This window comes from Salvia hispanica, chromosome 5 (assembly GCF_023119035.1).
Source record: "Salvia hispanica cultivar TCC Black 2014 chromosome 5, UniMelb_Shisp_WGS_1.0, whole genome shotgun sequence".
In the NCBI taxonomy this organism is placed as follows: Eukaryota; Viridiplantae; Streptophyta; class Magnoliopsida; order Lamiales; family Lamiaceae; genus Salvia; species Salvia hispanica.
In genome coordinates this window covers 31,369,708-31,387,133 of record NC_062969.1, presented here as the reverse complement: position 1 = coordinate 31,387,133, position 17,426 = coordinate 31,369,708, and the positions used below count along the sequence as shown (strand labels likewise).

The window sequence follows — 17,426 nt, the reverse complement described above, 5'->3', positions numbered from 1 at the left end:
AAATCTCTTGCTAGGTAACTTGGTCAATTATTTTATTTACAATGAGAAATTTCAATATTAGGAAAATCAAAATCCCTTATTGGGTAGTTTGATCAAATAATAAAAAACTGAAATCTCTCAACGGGTAATTTGGTTATCTTTATATTTTGTGAGGGAATAGAATAAGAAAATTAGAAAAGGATAAAATAGAAAAGAAGTGCAAAAATCCCCTAAAATGAAATCCTATATTATGAAAGGCGTACGAATTTAATCCAAAAAATATTAAACCCTCTATATTTAACTGAGTTTGAACAGCTGCACTAAGTGGAACCAAAGTATATTAGCGACGACAAATATGGATCACCATCATTTTGAACTACTAAAATGAAACCAAATCCCAAAACACGAATAGATGGCAGAAATAATATGCTATTAATAATTCCATTTACTCAAGACTGGGTCAAACCACAAGCTTAGCAAACAAAGTTCCAAGTGAGAGCGTATTTACAATAAGTTGCTCACAGTGTAACCTGGTGGACTAACCCGATTGACATCCCTAGTATTATGCTTGTCTATTAACCAACTGCAATCTTTGCCATAGTCACAACAGTTTGCCTTTACCACAGTAGGAGGAAGCATAGAGATAGACCATTGGGCCTCGACAAAGGCGAACCGCTGTCATGCGGCTTCCTCAAGGAAGGTCTAGCATTCCCTCCCTAGAGACACATTCTTCACTCCAGACTCATCTCTAACTCCACACCTTTATCTAGTGAGCCATGGAGGGGATTTCAACGAGCTTTGCTTCGCCACTTGGTTGATCTACGAAGCAATCCAGCTGCACCCAGGCAACTTCCCTTTGGCTCTGGCCCCATCAACCCTCAGCTGCTCCACACATTCCCACCTCCCAACGTGAGCAAACGAATTAGAGAGCATTACACTGTCACCACTGCTTATGCTCTCATTCTTTGAAAAATGCTTAGTAATGGCCTCATGCACCTCGTAGTTCTTATAGTGCTCACAGCACGACAAAAGAGCACCCCACACACCGGAATCCACGGGTTGTGTCAATAACATAACGAGATTATAAGCCTCCCCTAACCTCCCACCCATCCCAAGAAGCTTAACTATGTAAACATAATGCTCAGTTCTCACTTCAACACCAAATCTCTCTCTCAAAAGTTTGACATAACCAATCCCTTCCTCGACTAATCCAGAGTGACAGCACGCACAGAGAATGCCAGTAAGGGTCGTCTCATCCGGTCTCATCCCCTGCTCAAGAACCTCGTCAAACATCCTCAGTGCTTCACCACTCCGCCCATACAAACCAAGCCCCAAAATCACAGTATTAAATGACACAATGTTCCGTTTAGGAATCCTCTCGAAAACCCTAATCCCCATCTCCAAGAATCCACATTTTGCATACATGTCAACAAGAGCAGAGGAAACTCCAACACACTTATCGATTCCATGCCTCACAGCATAGCCATGAACCTCACACCCCGGCCCCACAACGGCCGTCTGAGCAATAGCTGCCAAAGCAGTAGCAAGCAGAGGCGGATCCGACTTGCATCCAGACATAACAAACTCCCTAAAAAGCATCAATGCCTTAGCATGATCTCCACTCTGGGAGAAGCCAGCAATCAGTGCTGACCACGAGACTACATCCGGTAAAACTATATTTTCCAACACTTTACAAGCTAGCTCTACACTCCCACATCTCGAGTACATACCAACAAGGGCACTCCCCACATGATCACTCAAATCCAAACCACACTTAACACAAAATGAATGAACCATTTCTCCCACATTCACCAAACTAAAGCTTTTCAACCCAGTGATCAATCCCACCACCGTGTATCCATCCGGCTGTATTCCCATCGCCATCATTGAGTTAAACAAAACCACTCCTTTAATCCAATCTCCACACCTCCCATAGCAAGAAACCATTGCATTGCAAAGCACCAAATCAGGCTCTCCATCGATCCCACTAAACAAAAAGCTCGCTTCCTCAGCTATTCCCATCCTCGAGTAAGAGCTCACAAGCGCACTAGTGCAGATAAAATTATCTCCTAAGCCATAAGCAATCAGTTTCCCATGGACAGCTCTCAAGGCTGAGATGTCGAGCTTATCCGAGCAAGCACGGGCGAGGCACGCGAAAGTGAAGTTATCAGGTGGAGTCTCGGAGGTTAGCATGCGTTTGAAGAGACGAAATGTGTGGGAGAAGTGGTGGGACTGAGCGTGGGCGCGGATGATGGAGTTCCAAAGGTAGACGCTTCGTTGGGGACTTGTTTCGAAAAGTTTGCGTGCAGAGAGTAAGTCGTTGTTGATGGCGTAGAAGCGCTGAATCTTGGTGGCGTAAAAAGGGTCGAAGGTGAGTCTGTGCTTGATGATCAAGGCGTGCAGGATTCGGGTTGTGGAGAGGGTTTGAGTTGGCTTTGTCAGCTGCGAAACAAGTGATTGCATATGGCTTTTCATTTCTTTTTTCAATACCCATTAAAATTCAAACAAACTATATCGAAGAGAAAACAAACATACACAAAAGAACCACATTTCGATCACAATCCATCCAAGGACAAAAAAACCACTCTCCATTTGCAAAAAGCTGCAGTTGAGGCAATGTATTGTTATTGCATTGGGCACGATTTTCCTCCACATAACCAGGAAACATTGGATTATCATTACTTCCTCCTCATCCTACTCCTAGCATTTTCCTGATTACAAACAAAATATGTCGGTTCAAGCTTCAAGAAATCCACAATATACAAACAATACCATCCCAAAAAACCAAAGGGGCACGAGGTTTTAGCAGGAATAAAGTTCAATCAATCTTGAAAATCATCACAATCAATTCAATTTAAAAAGGAGCAAAATTTACAGCAAGATCACAAAAATCAAGATCCACAAAACACCCCCACTAAATCAGTATTGATCGATTAATCATTGATTAAGGGAAAGAAAGCATAAAATAATCTGCATTAACCATGAACAAACTAACCAAGAATCAAACTCCAATCAAGATTCACACAAATGAAATCAGGAACCAATCACTCACCAAAAATCAGCTCGGGTTGAGAAAAAAATCCAATCTTGATAGGGAAGAATGGGGTTGGGATTGCTTAGTTGAATTTAGGGGAAATGGGGAGAAGGGATGGTGACAATAATAATGAAAGAGAGAGGGGTGAGTGAGAAAGAAAGGAAACAGGAATCTATCAATTGGAGCAATCTTTCAAGCAGTTGGTGGGCAGAAGGCGAGGAGCTGACTGCAGATGCGAGGCCGCGGGTATGAGGCGTCAGGCTGAGTCGGCGGTGAGGGCATCTCCAACGGTAACACGAAAAATTGAGAAAAGAATCACCTCCAACCATGCTCCAAAACCCATCCCAAATCCCCGAATTTTTACGTGTTTGAACAGTGATACCATATTTTTAGGTCGGTTCTGTTCACATATTACATCCAAGGTCAATTCTTTCTGGATATTGAAAACGGATCACTAATACTTTTCATACACCATCCTGGTAGCGGGAAGAAGAAGAAGAGATGAAGCGCCGCTCACTGTGCACATTTTATATTTAATTTAAAAGTGGGCCTTAAATACAATGGAGATGGACCGAATAAATTGGGCTTCAAAATTAAGTTGCATGTAATTAGTTATTAAATAAATTAATCGTGTTAATTAGTAAAATGAGCTTGATTAAGTAAATTAAATGGATTAGTTCAGTTTAAATGTTATTGTAGTATTTCAATATTTAAATCTATTTGATTTATGTTTATAGATTATAGCTGTATTTTAAGTATATTTTAATTCTCAAGTTAATATAGAGTAATTTATATTAAATATATATAAATAAATTATTAAGAAAATTCAAGTATTAAATTCTGTAATTATAGTACAGTAGTAAGTTATTGATAGTGTCGTAGGGTTAATATGGGAGTAATTTAAATAAATATTTACTCAATAGGTAAAATTGAAATAAATAAAAAATTAGGTGAATAGGGAGTAATTTAAATAAATATTTACTCAATAGGTAAAATTGAAATAAATAAAAAATTAGGTGAATAGGGATGTTGTTTTGAGTTTGAGTTTGAGTTTGGAGTAGAATTACTCTTTATTGTGACATATACTGAAAAATGAGTTTAGGTTTACTGTAAATGGTTTATATAACTTGAGTGAACATGTGAACGTGAGAATTGCGAGTGTAATTCGTGGATTTAGGTTTTCTTTGAGGTATTATTAATACTAAATCATTCAGCAATTAATTGTCACACTTTGATTCAGCATGAGTTAAAAAATTAGTGAAATGTGTTAACAAAAGTAAAATAGTAGTAATATATAAAAAAAGTATGTCAAGTATTGGCCGACGAACCAAAAAAGTAATGACCGACTGAGAGCATCTCCAAGGAAAAAGGTAAATGGAGGGGTAAAGTCATATAAGTACCATATTTATTTATTTTTTTTTTATAAAAAACCATTCTCCAAGGGAAGAGGTATTTGAGAAGGTATTATACTTTTTCCCATTTTGAAGATGTATTTTTATCTCTCATTGATGGAGAGGTAAAATCTCATAACTACCATATTTGCCTTCTTTATATAAAAAATCATTCTCTAAGGGAAAAGGTATTTGAGAAGGTATCATGCTTTATATTTTTAATGCATTTTATATTATTATTTTATTAATTTACCTTTGTATATACTCCCTCCGTCCCAAGGAAGATGACCCCTTTCTTGGGCGGCATGAGATTTTATGCAAATTTATTTTGTTTGTTGAGAGGAGATGGTAAAGTAAGAGAGAGGGAATAAAGTAGAGATAAATGTGTTTCCATTTTAAGTAATGAGTCATCTTAGTTGGGACAAACTAAAATGGAAAGTGTGTCATCTTCAATGGAATGGAGAGAGTACCTTTCTTCTTTGGAATGTAGTACTCCCTCCGTTTCGCTATAGTCGGGGCGGAATTTTTGGGCACAGAGTTTTAGAAATGAATGTTGAGTGTGTTAAATAAATAGATAAAAAAGTAAGAGAGATGAAAAGGTAGAGAGAATAAATTATAAAGTAGAGAGAATAAAGTAGAGAGAGTAAAGTAAGAAAGAGAAAAAAGTTACCAAATATGAAAATGACTCAATCGTGGCGAAAGTATTACTCTTTGATAGGTTATATTTCAGAAAAGGTATAAATTACACTCGTATTAATCCGATTTAGCTCTCCAGCTTTATACCAGCTCTCTCTCTCTCTCTGCTTGAGTGAATGTTACTACTATCTCCAGATTTTAAAGCAGTGAATCTCTCCATTGAATAGAAGAAATGTCGCAAGGTGAGCTTTATGTAATTTTCTTATAATCGTACAATGAACTACTAATAAATACTGCTGAAGGATTGTTAGTAATTGATATACTGTTTGAAGTTGCTCATATTTAGTTATTTGGTGATTTTAGACAAAGATGAAATTGGATCAGTAAATCCATACGATGACGCAATGGATGCTCTGTCTTCACTGATAACAAAGCGCAGCCGCGCAGATAAGAGCAACAATGGGGATCGATTTGACATATTGTTTGATTACATCAAGGTACTCTATTGGAATTGGAATATTGGATAGATTCAACTTCTCTTCTAATTCAGCTCTGCTTGAGGAATTCAGATGCTTGAGCTAGAGGAGCCAATTAAACGGATGAAAGTTATTCACGTGGCAGGCACCAAAGGAAAGGTGAAAGGATGAATTCAATTAGTGTTTTGGCTTTGGGGATTTCAAAATGGCAACACATGATATTGATTTTTTGCCAGATTCATTCATATTGACTCAACTTCTTAGGACTCTTTTTTAGTATGGTTATGGTATAGCACTAATAAAGCTTTTGTTTGGTGTTCTGCAACATCAAGGGGTCAACTTGCACTTTCACAGAATCTATTCTGCGTAGCTGTGGCTTCCATACTGGGCTCTTCACATCTCCTCACCTTATTGATGTTCGAGAAAGATTTAGGCTGGGCGGGTATGTTGTCACAAAATTCATGTGTAGAAAATGCCTACCTTTATTACAAACCGTATATTATATGCATACATACATTGCCCATTGGGGGAGAAATGCAATCAGATTGACTGTTTATTTTCACCCCAACCCCTACCGGATTTTTTAGTTCAGATGTTTGTGAAGAGAAGTTTCTGGAATACTTTTGGTGGTGTTGGGATCGACTAAAGGCAAGTATGCTGATTGTTCTAAATACTGTTCCAGCATTTTCATTATATATTTGTTTGGTCTGTTTTCCAAACTCCACACCTTTAAAATCATGGCTTTACATTATTATGGCAATGATATGGAATACAGCTTTACTTGCCTAGTTCCAAGAAAATGATTGATGCTTAAGATTTATGCCATTGACATGTGTATGTTCTGTTTTGGTAAATGCATGACTCGGTTAAGTTGTTTATGCTTTGTATGTAATCATCAATTTATATTACAGTACTCATAAATGGCATAGATTAGTTAACCAACTAAAGTGTTCAGCTCGATTTTCTCAGATCCTCACTAATTACTCTTTAGGGAATGTAATTCACTTAACCAACTTGTCAGTGATCCAGCATCTTGTTTATGATACCACTGTTGATAGAATAATAGTTTTGCAGTCAAATGCTTCAGATTCTAGTTTTCTCTAGAAAACCAATCTGTAAGATGATATAGTTAGTACCTGATCTTGCCTTGGATACCCCCTTGTCACATTGTTGAAAGGGATTCCCTTCCACTTAGCGCACTTTTTATGTGGCAAGTCTTCCAGATTTCAGAGTTAGAGAGACAACTTGTTTTTTTTCTAGTCCATTTGAAGATTAAATTTTGTTTATACCATTAAAAGTTTCTCATGGGCTAATTCTGCTGAAGTGAATTTTTTTCATATGTACTCTTGGAGCCATCTGGGTACTTGGCTTTGTTGCTTGGAGTTTGTGCTATTTGTTCTGTTGGATGACTTTGCAATTGATAAGACTCTGATGTCCTCTATTTATACTCTTCAAATGGAAGCCTTGTTAGCTGTATCGATGAAAATCCACCTGGCCTACAGTTGATATTATTCCTAGCATCATTGAAGATTGTGCAGCACATGCATGACCATCCCGACATTTAGGTTTTTGGTAAAGATAATCCATCCTCTTGATAAATGAAATGATAAGGTAGCAACAAAACAGTTAAAGTGGCTAGCTAGTCATTGGTCAAACATAATTTATATGTTTGGATTGGTAAAATTCCCTAAAAAATTAAAGAAAACTATGTAGTTTAACCAATCTTAAATAAGATGGTACAACTCTGACTATTTAGTATACTGGAGATACAAGTTGTGTTCACATTCAATAGAATTATGAGGCTGCTGGCTTTGTTTTTCTTTGGGGTTTTGCTGAATGAATTTATTTTTTCCATGCAGGAAAGAACCTCCGATGAGGTACCTATGCCAACATATTTCCGTTTCCTTGCCTTGCTCGCCTTTAAGATATTTGCAGCCGAGGGGGTAAATTTTAACTGTACTAATGTCATAGATTGTAGTCATTGTACTGTTTGGGGGAATTTTTATCTCGATTATAATTTTGATGTTATTTTTTATCCAGGTCGATGTTGTCATTTTGGAAGTTGGTTTAGGTGGAAAATTTGATGCTACAAATGTGGTATGGATCAGACTTTCATCTAAACACCAAAGTCACCTATATTGGTTATGTTTAACTTGAACTATATACTTGTCAGAATTGCAATATCTTTTGAAAGACCAGTGTTTGCTGGATCTTTAACATCATGATGATTGAATTCCTTCAGGTTGAAAGTCCAGTTGTCTGTGGCATAGCATCCCTAGGGTATGACCACATGGAAATTCTTGGTTAGTGCTTTCTCTCCATGATGTTTATGTAATTTAGAATTTGACTGTTTTGGTAAGTATAGCTTCGAGAAATTTCTTGTATTCAATAAGAAGTCGCACATGGTTGCCAATATTTTTTTATCTGAGATTTTGAAATTCATCTTATTAATATTTTTTTTATTGTTTCTTTTGCCCCCTGTATTCTTTATATACTCCCTCTGTCCACAAAAAATAGTCCCATTTGTGGACGGCACGAGTTTTATTGAAAAATTTGTAAATTGAGAGGGAAGAAAAACTAGGAGAGGAAAAGAGAAAAAGTAGGAGAGAGGAGAAAAAATGGATAAAGTATGAAAAGAACTTTCCATTTTTGAAATGGGACTATTTTTAGTAGACACCCCAAAATGGCAAAATGAGACTATTTTTCGTGGACGGAGGGAGTATCATTTTTCTTTCTTGTTTTGGGAGGGGATGGGGGGTATGCTTCAGTTCTTATCAATGGATAATCTATCATGAATAAAATTTCATTTGGACAAGAAATAGTTTTTGGGCTGAACTTATAAAGTCTTCAGATAAACTCTCATGTTGTATCTATTAATGAAATATATGCAAAAATGTTCGATTTATTATGTACTGGTTGATTCCAATACGGAATGGTTATGGAATCTAACAATCATAGGTTATTAATATCCTAAGGTTACTCAGTCAAGGTGTTTCTTTTAAAAAGTAAACATGTGTTCTTTGTTGAAAAAAGAAAATATTGCTGTGTGGTTTTATATATAGATTGCATGCCTTGAACAGGAAATACCTTAGGACAAATTGCTGGGGAAAAGGCAGGAATCTTCAAGGTTGGATGGCACTTATTTCTTTTGTCATGTTCACTATTTGAGATATAAAAAGCTAGTTTCTTCTCTTTTTATTACTATCCTTTATTTTCCTTCCCTTAAAAAAACCTTAATCCTTGCATTCTGTAATTAGAGTGGTGTTCCAGCTTTTACCATACCACAACCTGAAGAAGCAATGGCCGTTCTTGTGCAGAAGGCCTCAGAGCTCGGTGTGAGTTAATATCTATACAGAAATTGATTATTTGCTACATTGAAATTATGATTTTTACATCTTAAATGATACTCCCTCCATCCCAAGATAAGCGAAGAAGCACTTCTTTTGGGCACGGGATTCAAGGAATTGATATTGAAATAGTTACAGTAGAGAGAGGAAAGTATGAAAGAGAGAAAAGTAGAGAAGTAAAGAGAGAATAAAGTAGGTGGAGAATTAAGTAAGAGAGGATTCCTTGCTAAAAAGAGAAATAACTCACTTATAGTGGAACATCCCAAAAAGGAATATGACTCGCTTATATTGGGACGGAGGGAGTAAGATTTATCATTGAAAAGCTTAAAGACTGTTTGTGATCTTTTTTGGTGAGGGTAAAGTACTACTTGTACTAAGAACAACCAGTTATATTTATCGTGTCCTAACTAGCTCTAGAAGCGGAATTTTATTGAATGAGAATGAGGGCCTTGCTTAGTAATTTGATTAAGATGACTATGATAAATTACTTTCTGTCACCGTTTATTTTTTACACTTTAGCTGCTTAAATCACAGCTTTTGAACTACATATATTTGCCCTGGGGAAAGTGGAAACTATGCCTCGTGATTTCCATGGCTCATGGGCTATTTGCTAAGTACATCTTGAACCATACATTCTGAGTCTTTGCAGTCTATGCAATCTCAGAGTTAATATATTCCAAGGAAGTATTGATGAATGATAAGCCATCCTTTAAAGCTGATATTTTGTAGTGCTTATTTATATAGACAAAAGGCCAGCTCATGTTTCCACACTATTTTCATTACAAACATGTATAACGAGTAAAGCTGGTATAATGCTTATAGGTAAATCTTCAAGAAGCTGATCCTATGCATCCAAGTGACCTGCATCTTGGGCTTGCGGGTGAGCACCAATACATAAATGCAGGACTTGCAGTTGCATTATGCTCAACTTGGCTTCAGAGGACAGGGCATGTTGGAATAAATAACTTGAACCAGAATGTAAGCTCTATTTAACAGTGCTTTACATGTCTTACTGTTACATCACTCGATATGTTCATCCATTTTTCTGACTTTGTTGTGGATGTAGACCCCTCTACCTGAGAAATTCATTAGAGGGCTTGCGACAGCTTCTTTGCAAGGACGTGCACAAATTGTCCCTGATCATCTCATTGAGAGTGAAAGCCCAGGAGATCTTGTCTTCTATTTGGATGGTGCCCACAGCCCTGAAAGTATGGACGTATGTGCGAAATGGTTTTGTTTAGCAACCAAAGAAGATTTTAGCCCTTCATATGACCAGTCTTCCAGTGACGCTAAAGGATCAAATAAATCAGAAAAGAATGGACCACTTGCAAAGAATCCTATTCAGGTTCAACTCATGGTTTGAAATTTTGAATGCTGATTGATTTATTGAAATACCAGTATTTCTCTCTTTCCATTAAACAGAAATGCTCATGGATGATTATTACCTGACCTATAGGAAATGAGCTCTGCATAAAGGGAAACAATAATGCTAATCAGTGCCAAATTTTGGAAAGATACTACTCCCTCCGTCCCAAGGAAGATGACCCCTTCCTTGGGCGGCATGTGATTTTATGCAGTTTTATTTTGTGTGTCAGAGAGAGAATAAAGTAGGAGAGAGAATAGAGTAGAGATAAATGTGTTTCTATATTTAGTAACGGGTCATCTTGGTTGGGACAAACCAAAAGAGAGTGGGTCATCTTCGATGGGACGGGGGAAGTATTTTTTTGTTGGATAGATTATATTTATGTGGCGCGTGTTTACAATATAATCTGTTGAAGTATTGGCCACATGTGACAAAGACCATATACAGAGAAATGACTATGCCTGCTGGCCTCAAAGTTCGAACAATAAAGGAAGAAAAAGACAATGAAAGAAACTAGAGCCAAGCTTGGACATTTTACCTTTTGCCTTATAGTATTAGTGCATGCATGGAATCTTCTGAAATATTTGGTTTGATATGAATCTCTCACATCCTCTTCAGTTACTTTTGGGTAATAGTTGTTGCATCTTTATTACCTATCTTTCCTGCTTGCTTTGATAAATCCATTTCCGTGGTAGTACCAGCTAAGCTAATAGAGGATAGAAGTTGGATGACAGTGAATGAGCTCCTGAGTTTTATGGTTACGATTGATGGGGGAAAATGCACTATGTGAAAAATAAGTTTTTTTATGTTGAGCAGATGTATGGTTAAATTATGCCATCTCGTGAGGCGATGTTTGAATCCGTAGGCCTTGAAAATTAGAGCATTTCATGACTGCCAAAAACTTGACCTTGTAAACAGAGTTTTAGAGACTTGTTTGTGGTTAAACTCTTTTTTTGCTCTGCATAATATCTTTGTTCTATTTTGTATTGACACGTGATGATTTTAATTTGTTGGCAAATGTGCAGATTCTGTTGTTCAATTGTATGTCAGTGAGAGACCCTCAGTTGCTTCTTCCACGCTTGATAAATGCATGCGCTAGTCATGGTAAGTACCAAGTTCATTAAGTATAATGGGTGCAGAATGTAAGATTGATAGATATAGGAGGATGCACTGTATTCGAAAATCTTTAGTTTATTTGATTTACAGTATTTCTGGATTTCAAGGATGCAGAATCTAAGAATTCTGGTTCAACATTCAATCCTCAGAAAAAAAATGAATAGAAAAACAATAAGAAAGCCCTTTTAAAATATTTCTCCGCATTGATGCTTTCAGGAGTCCACTTCAAGGCGGCCTTATTTGTTCCAAACACATCAGTGTATTACAAAGTGGGCACTGCTTTACCTACTGATGATGCTCAAGTTGATGTATCATGGCAGATGACGCTTCAAAAAGTATGGGAAAGTCTCATTGTTCGGGAAAAAGGTACCGATGCCCCTTGGGTGGTATTTGCAATTGTAATGCTCATAAAGTATAAAATAAGAAATATGTCAACCATTGAGTAGCTGGCCTAAACTCTGTAACTGATCTTGCAGGTAGAGATCCCGAAAATGCAGAATTAGCATTCAATGATGATACTGAGATCTCGGAGAACAGCACAGTTTTTACATCACTTCCTCTAGCTGTTAATTGGCTCAGGGACAGCATCCGGAAAAATCAATCTGTTCGGTTCCAGGTAATTTTAGCACCCAACTAATTATGAGGATGAACTACGTTGAGCTTATTACTTGTCTAAAGACGAAGAAAATCCATTTTACTGTTGCTTTTAATGTTGCCATCATGATTCATCACAATGTAATCCGTAATCACATTTCATGATAGCATACCATCACAGGCTTCAACTTGCATGAAAACCTAGATGAGTGAACTACGAAAATAGTACTCGTTTTTATCAAAGCGATTCTTACTGGTGTTTAACAAGATTTGGTATATGTGTACTTCATTCAGGTCTTGGTGACGGGGTCACTACATTTAGTAGGCGATTCGTTAAGATTAATCAAGTAAAGTTGGCAGGGTTGCGGATTTCTCAACGATCAGTTTCACCCTTGATTATAGACTCAACAACGAGAAGGTCTCTTTTACAAACATTGGAAATATTGTACTGTATCATCATCTACACCGTGTTTGTTTGTTCCAATGCAAAAGAAAAAAATTGTTTGTTTAACTTGGTTATCATTTGGATGGTTTTTTTGTTAATTAGGATTCCAAAGGTAGGTAGAGTCGTTTTTTTTTGTCCTCCTTTTGAAAAATGATAGTATTAAATAATTAAAGTAGAGCAAAAGTAAAGTAAGAGACAAAGCAATCTAAGATAGCTGAGATTTCGTTTTATGTTGCCCATCCTAAAAACAAGATTCGAAATGTTTATTCACAATTTTATCCTATCATGCGAAAGTAGTTCTTAACGAACTCAATACTAATCATTAAAATTATCATTTTGATTTATATATATATATATACTAGGGTACTTCTTTAATTAGAGTGCTAACGTACATCTAATCATGTGCTGCCACGTGGCACGAAAAATGCAATATTGTAGATACAAAAATGCAATATACATTTGTGAAGTTGTACATATATTTCCATAGATTGCATTTTTGTTATAGGCAAATTGCATTTTATATTATTAAGTTTTGCATTTTAAAATAAATTGTCTACAATGCAAAATAAACTACATATATGCAATCTGTCGACATATAAAATGCAAATTATATAGTCAATATCTAAAATGCAAAACTCAACTATAAACAATTGCAATATGCATATAACTAAAATGCAATCTCCCAAAATTTATCTATCACTTCTACAAATGCATATTACATTTTTGTGTTTAAAATATTGCATTTTTTGTGCCACGTGGCAGCAAGTGATTGGATGTACGTTAGCACTTTAAAATTATTTAGCATATTAGTATATCCATATATAGGGTAGTGATAAAAAGCAAACGCATATATTATTTAAACTCCAAACTTTTTAACACAATGTTAACACAATGTAAAATTTCAAGATTTTGATGTCAGCACAATATCAATACAATGTCAACACGGTGTCATGGGTTGACACTGTTGATATTTTCTATTGCTATTATTTTATAATCTATTGACATTTTTCAATGGTCAAATTTAATTTGGTGTTTGTACAACATTTAGAGTTTGCATTTGATTACATATGTGTAGATATTAATCTCTATCAAGAAGTGTATATACCCCCTCCGTCCCATAGAAATAGGTCATTTGGGATCGGCACGAGTTTTAATGTGTAATTGGTAGACACATGTTTTAATGTGCAATTAATAAAGTAAGAGAGAAAGATAAAAAGTAGTTAAAATTGTGTAGTGGATTGATTATGCGGCCCATAAATGACAAAGGAAAAAGGAGAAAAAGCTTTCCACAGATGGATATGAACTATTTCTATGGGATGAACGAAAAAGGAAATATGGTCTATTTCTATGAGACGGAGGGAGTACTAATTATTTAATACTCTCGCTATTTATGTCACATTATCTTTCTCAGTTTATTTTTCTTTTTAAAAAAAATCTTCACTTCTATGTCTCCTAAAGTATAAGATTTTAGGTTAATTTTATAAATGATTACTAAACATGACATTTGTATTAAAACGGTTACTAAACTTTATTTGAAGTTAATTTAATTTTTTAACTTATTTTTTTCCATGTGACGTGAAATGCCGCACAATCTTTTCTATTTAATTTAATTAAATAACATATTTATGCAATTTTTTTTAGTCCATTCCACCGTCACTTTCTAAATTTGGAAACTTTTTATTTTTAATAAGGTTTGATCCATTCTCCATTAACAATATTTTAATTACTATTTTTTCTTTCTATTTCTATCTTACTTTATCAATTCTGCATTAAAATTCATGCCCAACCAAAAATGCATATTATCATGAAACAGGGAAAATATTATTTTAACCCTAAAAACTACTAATACTACAAAAGTGCACACATTCAACTAACTCTCGAAGAGCGCTAAAATGGGCTTTTAAAACATCATCGAATTGAACATGCATTTGATAGGAGAAGCCGTACGGCGTGCTATGTTAGAGACGAAGGCTGAATATCAAATACTCCCTCCGTCACACTATTAATGAAGCATTTCTTTTCGTCCACGGTTTTGTGAATATGATAATAAATAGTTAGAATGGAGAGAGGTAAATAAGAGAAAGTAGATAGAGTCGAATCTACATTATTCTCTTACTTCATTTTTTTCTCTTCACTCTAACTATTTAATATTATTTTCGCAAAACAACGGCCGAAAAAAATGTCACACTTATAGTGGGACGGAGTGAGTACTTATAGGAGAGTTGAAATTTGCATGTGGAAAAGAGTGAGAGAGAATTTTGGAAACACAATTATTGTACTCCTTTCATCCCATGCTACTCGCACATTTTTTTTATCTAAAATTAAGAATTAAGTAATTAGTATAATTAAATTAATAATTTAAGTGTGATAAGGAAAGACTTAATAAGAGACTTAATTACCTCTGATATTTTAATTAAATACGATAATCCTTATGTAAAATAGAAATAGTGCAAATAGTTTAGAACAGACAAAAAAAGAGTGAATAACATCAGACAGAGGAAGTATAAAATAATACTCCCTCCGTCCAAGAAAAATAGGACACATTGTGAATGACACATGTTTTAATGTGGATTTGGTAAAGTAAGAGAGAAGAGAAAAAAGTAAAAGAGAAGTAGTGTTAGCGGAATGTGAGGTCCATATTATTAGTAGGAGAGAAGGGAAAAAATGTAAAAGAGAAGTTGTTGAAAACTTTCCTTTTTTAAATGTATGCTCTATTTTTTGTGGATAACCATAAATAGTAAATGTGTTCTATTTTTCGTGGATGGATGAAATAACAATAAAGTATATTTACTAAATAATTATATTTTGAATATAATCTCATTACCTTTGAAAAAGAATAACTTTCAAACTAATGTATTCTAAAATAATCATTGGAGAGACAAAAAGTGTTTAGCATATAATTGAACTCTTTTGTCTTTATTAAGATTTCTAAAAAAATTACTACTTCTGTTCCACTCAAGATGTCCACATTCTTAAGCGAAACGAGATTTAAATTTATTACTATTATTTTAATTGAAAAGGGCAACCCGTCGGGTTGACCCGCAACCCTATCGGGTCAACTCACCTAATCCGCTGACTCGTTCAGGTTGGCCCATAAAGCTCGATTTATATCCGGGTTGCAAAAATATAGCCCTAATCCTATAATTTTATCGAGTTATTTGGTCAGATCCGCGAGTTTCCGATTGAATTGACATTCCTGTGCCAATTACATAAACAAAAATTCGAATTACAAAATATGAACATAAATGCAAGAGTCCACTAAATCTAAAATATTCCATTATAAATAAAAGTGCTACCACACTTAATAATAATAATCTACTTCTAATAATCTACTTCCAGCCTGTAGGGGCAACGCAGTTAGTTTTGGAAAAGCAGATTTGCAAGAATTGCTAATGCCAATGACCGATTACCACTACTGTCGTGTAGTTATAACACCTCTCAGGTACAAGTGTGCGGCCTTGGGAGGTGGGCTTCTGGCAGGACAGTGGGTTACAACCCTCTTCTTAATGAGCCACTGCATACCCTGATTGAACACCCCTCACCGTACTTTCAAATGAGGATATGGGGACCCTTGGGATCGGGTTTCAACCTTTGTGCAAGAATAATAATCAACTTCTATTTTTGATAATTTTTAATAAAAAGACAAGTCTAAATTTCTACTCCCTCTACTACAATACTTACAATACTGTATCTCAATTATCCATCAAAACTAATAACAATCTAAAAGTTTCTAGTTTTATAGGTCGTTCACAAGTTATTGTTGAAGAAAAAGTAGGTTCGAAACTGTGGGCCCAACACATTCGGGCCCAATGTTTGTTCACAATGCAGCAATTACTGTGACGAAATTCTGTGTCTTCAGGTGTGCTTCCCAGAATCTATGGACGAATCTTACACCAACATCCCCAGCAGCCGTTCCGGTACGCTTATTGAGATGGAGTATTTGAAATAGAGAATTGTTCCCAACTTCATTTGAGGATTAGCTGGAAGACTAGCTGGAAATTTGAGCATTACCCGAATTCTTAATTGATGATTGTGCATGTATTTGGGGGTGACAGAATGCGGCTTCTTTGTCTTATGATCGTAAGCATTTGAGATTGTCAATATGTTATTCCAAAATTTTGGAATAATAGATGTGTTTTTATCATGTCTGGATATGCACAGGTTGTTGTTAGTGAAGATAAGAAAACCACTAATATCTTTGCTAATTTCCTTCATAATGCATTCCTTGACTATGAATTTCATATAGTTCCAGGAGTAAACTTGCAATTATTTCCTCCCAATGTTAATAGCCAGGGATAAGTAATAGAATCCTTTATTTATATGAATTGTTTAATTGGTTAAATACTCCATCGTGTTACTGTATTGTTAAAAAAATTAGCATCTTTCTTTCCTGTTAGTTATGCTTGGTCAACTAGCAAACCTTTTAAGTTTATTTCTTAAATGTTTATCAGTTGTTGCTGTTGGATATTTTAGTGTAATTAGATTAACTTGATTGATCAGTATTGTTATAATAATACATCATTTAAGTATGGAGGTGCGGAGTGCACGCTTATTTGAATTCATTATGATGTTAGGGGCGAAGCCCCTAAATAGATGAACGGGGTCCGGGGCAGCGCCCCCGGGTAGCGGGGTCCAAGGGGCAGAGCCCCTGGCTGGGTCAGCTTGGAAATTTTTTATTTCCAACGAAATTGCTTTATAAGAAATTCATCCGAAAATGTAATTTCTTAAAATCAAAGGACTAATTTGCAATTTCAAAAACTTTGAAAATCAGTTAAATTCGGTTAAGAATTTAACAGATGCAACTTTTCGAAATTAACAGCTGCAACTCTTCATATTTATTAAGAACTGATCAGTTCTTTGGTTCGAATTACTCTCAAATATACATATGATATTTCTGTATTCTCTGAATTTTATCCGATCAAATAGTTTGGTTGAACCATCGAAATTGATTTGATGTGAAAGTGATTTATCACGACTTTCAGATAGATTATCCGTTTTTCTGTTCTGTATATTGAATCTCCCTAACAAAGATCAAATCAATTAAA

At 35.5% G+C, this 17,426-nt stretch overlaps 2 protein-coding genes across 6 annotated transcripts; one reads left to right on the top strand and one right to left on the bottom strand.

Moving 5' to 3' along the window:
- Positions 1 to 392: 392 nt before the first annotated feature.
- LOC125188873 (putative pentatricopeptide repeat-containing protein At1g64310) lies at positions 393 to 3,492 on the bottom strand. Of its 2 annotated transcripts, XM_048085940.1 has the most exons (3): positions 3,032 to 3,492; positions 2,515 to 2,690; positions 393 to 2,421 (listed from the first exon to the last, which is right to left on the bottom strand). In XM_048085940.1, exons 2-3 carry the CDS (start codon positions 2,656 to 2,658, stop codon positions 799 to 801), a joined length of 1,767 nt encoding a protein of 588 aa, XP_047941897.1. In that variant the 5' UTR covers positions 2,659 to 2,690; positions 3,032 to 3,492; the 3' UTR covers positions 393 to 798. The 2 variants fall into 2 exon arrangements, with proteins under 2 accessions (XP_047941897.1, XP_047941898.1); XM_048085941.1 differs by having other exon boundaries at positions 393 to 2,690.
- Positions 3,493 to 5,147: 1,655 nt separating this feature from the next.
- Positions 5,148 to 12,447, top strand: LOC125190565 (folylpolyglutamate synthase). 4 transcript variants are annotated; one of them, XM_048087892.1, is made up of 16 exons: positions 5,148 to 5,282; positions 5,404 to 5,537; positions 5,610 to 5,675; positions 5,849 to 5,958; positions 6,104 to 6,164; positions 7,376 to 7,459; positions 7,557 to 7,613; positions 7,759 to 7,819; positions 8,597 to 8,643; positions 8,774 to 8,851; positions 9,686 to 9,841; positions 9,930 to 10,208; positions 11,252 to 11,330; positions 11,559 to 11,708; positions 11,819 to 11,958; positions 12,231 to 12,447. In XM_048087892.1, the coding sequence occupies exons 1-16, from the start codon at positions 5,273 to 5,275 to the stop codon at positions 12,285 to 12,287; spliced, it is 1,569 nt and encodes a 522-aa protein (XP_047943849.1). In that variant the 5' UTR covers positions 5,148 to 5,272; the 3' UTR covers positions 12,288 to 12,447. The 4 variants fall into 4 exon arrangements, with proteins under 4 accessions (XP_047943849.1, XP_047943850.1, XP_047943852.1 ...); XM_048087893.1 differs by lacking the exons at positions 5,148 to 5,282; positions 5,404 to 5,537 and having other exon boundaries at positions 6,109 to 6,164; XM_048087895.1 differs by lacking the exons at positions 5,148 to 5,282; positions 5,404 to 5,537; positions 5,610 to 5,675; positions 5,849 to 5,958 and having other exon boundaries at positions 6,146 to 6,168.
- The last annotated feature ends 4,979 nt before the right edge of the window (positions 12,448 to 17,426 follow it).

Coding starts and splice junctions, on each gene's coding strand:
- LOC125190565 (XM_048087892.1), top strand. Junction 9,842..9,929: donor TAAATAACTTGAACCAGAAT/GTAAGCTCTATT, acceptor TTGTGGATGTAG/ACCCCTCTACCTGAGAAATT. Junction 11,331..11,558: donor AAATGCATGCGCTAGTCATG/GTAAGTACCAAG, acceptor TGATGCTTTCAG/GAGTCCACTTCAAGGCGGCC.
- LOC125188873 (XM_048085940.1), bottom strand. CDS start 2,658: ATGATAATCCAATGTTTCCTGGTTATGTGGAGGAAAATCGTGCCCAAT. Junction 2,422..2,514: donor TCGAAATGTGGTTCTTTTGT/GTATGTTTGTTT, acceptor CTTGTTTCGCAG/CTGACAAAGCCAACTCAAAC.